The sequence below is a fragment of the Drosophila willistoni genome, unplaced genomic scaffold (assembly GCF_018902025.1).
Source record: "Drosophila willistoni isolate 14030-0811.24 unplaced genomic scaffold, UCI_dwil_1.1 Seg169, whole genome shotgun sequence".
Lineage (NCBI taxonomy): Eukaryota > Metazoa > Arthropoda > Insecta > Diptera > Drosophilidae > Drosophila > Drosophila willistoni.
In genome coordinates, this window is record NW_025814128.1 from 720,479 (window position 1) to 729,398 (window position 8,920).

General features: G+C 46.5%; 1 protein-coding gene across 1 annotated transcript; it reads right to left on the reverse strand.

Annotated features, from left to right (window-relative positions):
* Nucleotides 1-4,475: 4,475 nt before the first annotated feature.
* LOC124460982 lies at nucleotides 4,476-6,584 on the reverse strand. Its single transcript, XM_047012571.1, has 3 exons — nucleotides 6,193-6,584; nucleotides 5,273-5,891; nucleotides 4,476-5,117 (listed from the first exon to the last, which is right to left on the reverse strand). The coding sequence occupies exons 1-3, from the start codon at nucleotides 6,582-6,584 to the stop codon at nucleotides 4,476-4,478; spliced, it is 1,653 nt and encodes a 550-aa protein (XP_046868527.1).
* Between the last annotated feature and the right edge of the window lie 2,336 nt (nucleotides 6,585-8,920).

An 8,920-nucleotide genomic window follows, 5' to 3' on the forward strand; every position in this document is an offset into this window, starting at 1 on the left:
CGTTGCACACTTCTTTGATTAAAAACTTCGTTACTTTTCTAGCGATTTTCATTAAAATTAACATTTTTCAGTTTTATATACATATTAAAGACAAACGATAAAATAGCATGCTACATGCACCATAATGCTTCAGCCTAAGCTTGAAGGCAATTCTATTTGTCTCGTTGTAAAAAAATTAGAAAATATTTAATGAGCTAAATTTGTCAATGGCGAAGTTTATATACCCTTGCAGTCCTTGGCCGAAATATCTTTTAACATTTCATACTTATTATCTCTAGGTGAATGTACATACATACATGCATACATGCATTTCCGCCGTAGTGTCAACAAAGAGCAAAAAATTAAAACATCTTGAAATTCTTTTTTTTTTAATGCTTATAAAAAATGTTAAAGTTTATCAGCTATCTCGCCAGGCCCGGACTGGGCCCACCGGACATACAAGTTGAAGGGCCCCCTATACCATATGCTTGAAAAATTATTCCCGAGAAAAATAAAAGGTACACATTTTTAGGTTTTACATCAACTATGATCGTTTATGTGAATAAAGCGAAACAAACAAACATTTTAATTTGCCTATCTTTTTTCAACAATGCGCTTCTACGTAAGGCATAATTTTACTAGATTTTAACACTCAGCAAACAGTCAAAAGCTTTTCAAGTAAATTGCTCCGTAAGGATAAGGCGTTAATAATTCGTTCATCTTCAATTTGATTCAAGTTTTTTTTTTTTAGCTGCCATAAGCAAGAAAGTTTCTAAATGCTTTTGCGTCAAACACCTTCTCAATCTATTTTTGACATATTTTAACTTGGAAAATGATCTTTCGCAAGCTACTTGCGTACAAGAAAGTGTCAAAAGAAATTTATATGCAAGAAACAGCTATGAGGAAAATTTTTCGGGTCGAGGATGAGAAATCTGCTCCGTAAACTGTGATTTGAGTGCATAAATGGTTTTATCAATAATGACATTGTGAACTTCTACCATAAATTTTTGTTGAGGTTCATCGATTGGTTCATCACGTTTTTTCTCACCCGATAACTTTTTCTTTTTGTGTGGCGTATTTTACTAGGAACCTTATGTATTACAACCTAGTAAAAATAAATTAAGTCCTCTGCTACATAATACTTCTGCGCTTTGGACAACAATACCTGAAATTCAAGTGTCGTACAGAGCCTGTGAACGACAGGGGCCCCAGCGCCCATCGATTTATTATGGTACAAAAATGAAAATCTTAGTGGGAACCTCGTACGAAGGGCCCAAGTGACTAAAAACTGCTACTCTTTAAATGAAATTTCATCAAAAAGGGCCCCCTACCTTGAGGGCTAACCGGGCATTTGCCCGGATTCCCGGTGGGCCAGTCCGGGCCTGTATCTCTCTTGTAGGAGTGCAAGACCCAGGCAGTCTAATGGCACGATCTTGACAGGGTCCAGCCAAAGACTGTACGCATCGCAATCGGCCGCCCGCCAACCTCGGGTAGACTCCCTTCCAACATGACCTCCGTCATCACGTCCGCGCCCAGGACCAACGACACCGACGACGGTCGGTAGAAAGTATCATCCGCCAGGACGATGCCCTTGAACTTTTTGGAGATTTGCGTGTCCACCGGAGAGCTTGGAGTGCGGCAGCACAAGCCATCGACCACCTTCAGAATCGCCTCCAATCGCCATCCTTCACTGATCGGGGACCGGATCACTGCTGCCACCGCTTTCTCCACCCCAATATTGACGGCTGTCAAGTTAAAAGCCGTGGCCAGCGACGTCGCCATCGACGATACCGCCGAACAAGGGTCCACCAGGGCCTTCACGTCGAAGGTTTTCCCTCCCGTCTCGAGACGTACCATCGCCGTGGGCATTAGATGTGGATTGCGGTGCTGCAGCAGTGTGGCCAATGTCAGCTTAGGATCGGACGCTGGCGTTGGTGCGACCCTTCGTCTGGAGGACTCGGGGGTGGCTCGGCGTACGACGGAGCATGGAGTGCGTCGACGTGGCTCCTCGTGGAAGTGGAGTAGCGTGTGGCGGTCCTCCTTGCATATTCGGTACCTATCACCGCTCAAGCAGCTTCCTCCGGAGTGTTGGTGGGCCAAGCAGTTGGCGCAGTACTTGTTTGCAAGCACTGCCCTCATCCTCTTCTCCACGTTCAGCCGCAGGAAGCGACGGCATCGCTTTAGAGGATGGATTCCGCGATAGACTCGGCAACGGAAGGACTCAGTTCCTCGCGAACATCTGCGCTGCTCCTTCAATGCCTGTACTGACCGTGGTCTCGGAGCCATGGAAACGAGATATAGATTGATTCAGCAAGCTGCCGGGACAAATAATGAAGAAAGCGGATTAATGTAGGACTATACAATACACATATTACTACTGGCATCTCGGCCCTTCTTAATTGGGAGGAAGGACCAAGTGCTGGACGCTACTGTAGCTTTACGTAATGAGTTTGAATTCTTTCTTCTGGAGGAAGAAAGATCAGCTTTGCGACTGGACGCTTCACAATACCGCGAGCGGTACGCAGTTCGACGACGCGGACATTGCCGTCACTGCCAGGGTGTGCTTGGTGGACTCGCCCGAGACGCCATTCGTAAAATGGAAGATTGTCGTCTTTGGGTACCACCAGATCGCCCACTTCAAGATTTTTAGAAGGGAATCGCCACTTATTGCGCTTATGTAGCTCCTTCAGATACTCGTCTTTCCGTCGGGTGCAGAAATGCTGACTCACAGCCTTCAGACGCTGCCACCGGTTAATGATAGACGGAACCTGATCCTTGATTTCAGGTTCCGTCACGGATAGCAATGGACCGCCCACTAGGAAATGGCCTGGGGTCAAAGCAAGAGAATCGGTGGGGTCTTCCGACATAGGAGAAATCGGCCGCAAGTTCAAACAAGCCTCTACCTTAGCCAGCAGCGTAGAGAACTCTTCAAAGATATAACTTTGGTTGGAGGTGGACTTGTAGAACAATGTTTTAAAACTCTTAACTCCAGCCTCCCACAACCCTCCCATGTGTGGTGCCCCGGGAGGGATGAAATGCCAGGACAGATTCTGGTGGCTGTAGTTGGATACGATTTTCTGTTGGGTAGACTTTAGGAAATCTTTTTCAAGCACTCTGGATGCACCTACGAAGTTTTTCCCGTTGGGGACACCCTCGCCTCGATACAAAGCGAGCAAATGCTGCCAGAAATGCTTCGGTACTTAAATCCGACGTTGCCTCAAGGTGAATGGCTTTGGTGGAAAAGCAAACAAAGACACACACATATCCCTTTGATATGCGTCAAGCGCGGCCGGTGAAATTCTCGAGGTCGAAAGGACCTGCGAAATCTATCCCGGTGGTCGTGAAAGGACGTGCGAAAGTAGTTCGCTGGGACGGAAGGGTGCCCATTAGCTGTGATTGCAGCCTTCTTTTATTAATCACACATACCTTGCATGAAGTGACCACCGATTTGACTAGGTTCCGCAGTCTTGGAATCCAGTATCTCTGTCGGATGAGACGGACTACCAGTTGACTGCCCCATTGAGAGAGATCTGATGCGTGAAAAGCACCAACAGCCGGGACAATGGACTTACTACTGGCAACAGAATGGGGTTACGCTCATCGTAACTAAGACCCGCTGCTTGTTGCACGCGCCCACAAGCTCGGATCACACCTGATGCGTCAATGAAAGTATTCAAGTTGAGAATGGTGCTAGACGTGGGCAGAGATTTCTTCTGCTGTAGACACCGATGTTCCGTCGGGAAGTAATCACGCTGAGGACTCGGATCAACGCCTGGAGTACTTGATTAATCTCGCTAGAGGTCACCTCCCCGGAGTAGTCGTTTGGAAGTTTACGACACTTTCTGCCGAAACGGACGACATATGCTACCACTGGTAAGGCACGTGCCAGATTGGAAAAACGAGACAGTATCTCGTTGGCTGGCTTAGCGATCGCGACGTGGACCTTCACTACCCGCTTCTCCAAGGTAGTGTCTAGTGGGAGTGGTGTCGCTCGCCGCCAGGACTCTTGTGGTTCCCGTAGCCAACGTAGCCGTTGTGGTGGGCCGTGCCACCACAAATCCTTGTGTACAAGTTCCTGCACACTCAGGCCGCGGCTAGGGAGATCTGCTGGATTGTCCTCTGAACGGACGTGATTCCATGGGGAGCTATTTGTTGCCGTCACAATTTTGGCTACCCGATTTGCGATAAACGTTGTCCATGTGCAGGGTGGCTTATTTAACCACGACAGTACGACGGTGGAGTCTGACCAATAAAATGCCTCCGCATTATCAATTGGAAGTTGTGGAAGAACTGCCGCTGCCAGTTCAGCTAAAAGCGTGGCTCCGCATAATTCAAGGCGGGGCAATGAAACCGTTTTAACCGGGGCTACTCTAGATTTCGCTGCAAGAAGGCAGCACGATATGCCTTGGTCATTGCTAACGCGCACTTAAATTGCGGCACCATAAGACCGCTGTGACGCATCGCAAAAACAATGGAATTGAATGTCGGAATTCGGATCATGGAGGAATTCGGATCTGGTCAAGGAAGGAGTAGCTCCTTGTAAAATCCTGCCACCTGTGATGGAGTTCACTGGGCAATTGATCGTCCCACCCTAGCTCTTGTAGCCAAAGCTCTTGCATAAACACCTTGGCTTGAATTACAAAGGGGGCCAGCCAGCCAGCGGGATCGAATAACTTGGCGATCTGCCCGAGGACTTCTCGCTTAGTATAAGCTGACTTGATATCTCGGGGTGAGATGACAAAATAAAACTCATCCGTAGTCGCTTTCCATCGGATTCCCAGTGTTTTTGCTGTGCTAGCCTCTTCGATATTGAGGAAATCAGCATTCAGCAGATGACACTTTGGAATGCAACTGAGCACGCTCTTCACATTCGATGTCCACTTGCGCAAAGGAAAGCCAGCTGAACCAAGAGCGTCTTGAAGTTCATTGACCATTGCGATTGCCGTTGCTGCCACGACATCATCGACATACATATAGGCCTTGATAATATCGCTAGCCAAAGGAAATTTGGATTGTACATCACTTGCGAGTTGCTGAAGTATTTGGATGGCTAAGAACGGAGCACAGTTAATGCCAAACGTGATGGTATTCAGCTCGTAATCACCAAGTTGCCCCTCTTTATTTCGGAACAGGATCCTCTGAAATGGTGTATGGATTGGATCGACCATAATTTGGCGGTACATTTTTGTGATGTCGGCATTGAAAGCTACCCGGAAAAACGCCACTTGAGAATCTGAGTAGTGAGATCGGACTGAAGTACCGGACCAGGGTAAAGTATGTCGTTGAGACTTACTCCGTTTGTGGACTTGCTAGAGGCGTTAAAGACTACCCGTACTTTTGTTGTGGTGCTGTCGGGCTTGAAAACTGCATGATGTGGCAAATAAAAATTGTCATTACTGCCGTCAAATGGCACCTGACGCATATGGTCCAAGTCCAAATATTCTTGGATGACGGCGTCATACTCCGTTTTCGCCGCAATATTTTTTAGGAGCCGGCCTTCGTTTTTTAGGAACTGAGCCAATGCCCCTGGTCTGGAATGACCAAGGTTGATGTTGGTTGGATCTCGAAACGGAAGTGAGACCGTATATCTCCCCGAAACATCTCTTCTTGTGGTCTTCTGGAAATTAACCTCGCAAACAGAATCAGAAACTTCTACCGGTTTGCCCAGTAGATATTCCACATCCCAAAACTTTGTGAGAAGAGTTTCAAGTGCCTCCTCTCTGCTAACAGCGACCCTCGTGGTGAACGCGACACACGAACTAACGGGGACCCCTTGCAACGGGCCTGAAATGACCCAACCGAATCTCGTCTCTTGAGTTATTAAAGATCCGCACACTTTGGTCTGGATGCCGGAAAGGGTCACCGCTGGTATGACATCAATGCCAAGAAGTAGATCGATCTTTGCCTTTAATCTGAAGGAGGGGTCGGCTAAAGAAATAGTGGGCATTCCTTCCAGTGTAGCTTGGGCTATCGTACATGACGGCAAATCATCAGCAACTTGGGGACAAGACAAAAGCTTCTATCTCTATCTGGACTGGAGTGCCTGTCACTTCGGCCCTGACAGTTTGGAATGGTAACTTCATGAGCCGGAACATTCTTTCGGATATGAAATTGGCTTCCGAAGCCGGGTCTAATAGCGCCCGTGAAGCAAAAGTAGTGCCATTGTGCCAAAAGTCAACGATGGCTGTACCTAGCAACTTATCTCGTGAGGACCTTGCCTCAGAGGTAAAGTAAGTACGGACAATATTGTGAGAGCTGGGCTGAGCTGGGACCGGCATTGGACTATTCTCCGGTCGTGCATCCTTGTGCAAGAGCGTATTGTGACGCCGCTTGCACGTGAAGCAATTGTGCTGACTCGGACAATCTTTTACCTGATGTCCTCTTGCGAAACAGTTCAGACAAAGGGACTTTTTCTTTATGTATGCCACCCTCTCTGGCACCGGCATCTGAAAGAAGCGGGGACATCGACGCACCGGGTTATTCTCCTTCATACAGAGATCACAGGAATTCGGTTTGGTGGTCACCTTGGCTTCAAATGTATTAGCCTTTCGGGTGGCTGGAAGCGGATTTCGCGGAGGTTTCGACGTGGCAACCGAAATAGCCATTGCAGTTGTATTTTCAACTGCTTCGAGCGTACGAAACCGCTCAGTGAGGAAATCGTCCATCATTTGCCACTCTGGAATGGCAGTCTTATCTCCCAGAGATTGTTCCCACATTGAAAGGGTGTTCTTCGGCAATTTGATGGAACAGAAAAATACGAACATGCCTTCCCAAGTGGTTACTGGCAGGCCACAGTGCTCAAAAGCACGAATGGATGACTGCAGAGCATTCTGATGATCGATTCGATTCGACAGCCTCGTTCTGCTGGTGCAAAGGTAGGCCCATGACGGTTCGGAGGAGTAGGAGCAGTTTGGAACATTTGGGAAAAACTAGAACACTACCAAACCACTCAAAAAAGGGAATTGAAACGCCTTGAAATAGATTTAAAAAAACCAGAAAACGAGCTGGTACGTTTCGGATAACTTGCAACACTGCCAAAAAACTCTAAGAACGGCTTGGAACGCCTTGGAATCGGAATATAAAGCCCAATGATACGACTTGGGACACTTAGAACACCTTGGAACTCAAATATATGACCAAAGATACGACTTGGAAACGAGTAGAAACACTTTGGAATTGAAATATACACAAAGATACGACTTGAAATGCGTGGAAACACTTTGGAAATGGAATCTAACTCCAAAGATACGACTTGGAGACGAGTGGAAACACTTTGGAATTGAAATATACCCAAAGATACGACTTGAAATGCGTGGAAACACTTTGGAATTGGAATCTCACTCCAAAGATACGACTTGAAATGAGTGGAAACGCTTTGGAATTGAATATATCCAAAGATACTACTTGGAATGCGCGGAAACACTTTGGAATTGGAATCTAACTCCGAAGCTACGACTGGGAACGCGTTGAAACACTTTGGAATTTTAATCTAACTCCAAAGATACGACTTGAAACGCGTGTAAACACTTTGGAATTTAAATCTAGCTCCAAAGATACGACTTGAAAATGATTGGAACAATTTGGGAATTCAATATTAAAAAACCCAAGATACGACTTGGAAACGATTTGGAATCAGAACAAACAAAAGCGAGGAACACAAATTTTTAATAATTAATTATTATTCGATCTTTCCCTCAACGTGACCCTTCAACATATATACCCCACAAAGTGCCTGCCAACCTAGGGTATACAGCACAGCTACTTTTGGTCGTTTGCTTTGTGCCGGTCTTTGGCACATGAGCTTGCAGCTGTGCTGGTATACTGCAGTTAAGCGGGAATTATGTATGCACGTATGTATGTATATAGGCTGCAGGGGGTAGCGGGATTTTCGGGTAATGGAAAAATATATTTGTGTGCGAAAAAATTAAGAATTTTTTCTGGAATATATGTGTGTATGTATAGATATCAATATGTAAAATTTTATGTATGGAAAAATATGTATATATAAGTTATGAGTTTCCATTTCCCTTATAGGGGAATTCTTACCATTTCCTTCCTTAGATACAAGGATTGGACTTGGGAAACCCGGGAATCTTACAGTGAGACACAACACAACACTTGATTTACAACGTTATAAACTTTTATTTAGTTGTAATTGACATAACTAGTTCTACGTCTAAACTAAGACTGCTGGCTCTGTCGAGCATGGTCCTTTAAATATACCCCGAGATGCCCAAAGGGCGCTGGCTGCGGCGTCGTGCCGCTGGCAGCGGCGTTGGGATCGTGTCAGAAGTGGGTCGCCGTTTCCGGCGAATTCTGCTTACCGGTAGTATTCAAAGACCGGCAAAAAGTGCTTATGCACTTGGGTCACATTTTGGATTGGGTCGCATAAACATAAGTTGCTTACTTGGCTAAGTGTGTTTACAGGAAATAAAAGATGTAGGTAGCTTAGTTGACTAAAAGATATGGGCCGCGATGCACGCGTGCTGTGGGTGGTCTGTTTGTGTTCCTAACATGTGTGAAAGGTGTGTGTATAGTGTTGGTGTTCCTAACGTGTGTGGAAGGTGTGTGTATGGTCAAGGGATGGTGTCACTTAGAGGGTATTTTGCCCGATGCTCGTTCAGGCGCTTCTGGTAAAATGTGTTGATCGAGTCCCGCTGTGATGGGAGAAGCCGGGGTGCGGGGCATGGTCTGATAATTGAAGGACAAGGTGTCCCAGGGGTGCTGGTTGTATGAGAGGAGGTCTCGTGTGAGGATGAGTGTGCTAACTCCTCCCCCCTCAAAAATTGACGTCCCGGAGATCCATTGTATCTGTGGCCGGTGACTCTGGGGGAGGGTGGTGTTTCTGGTTTTTGGAGTGTCTTCTTCAGAATCCAACCTATGGAGATAGCGAGAAATATGAAGATGGCGCAGCCGGCCGTGATGGTGGTCCCCTTCGTTA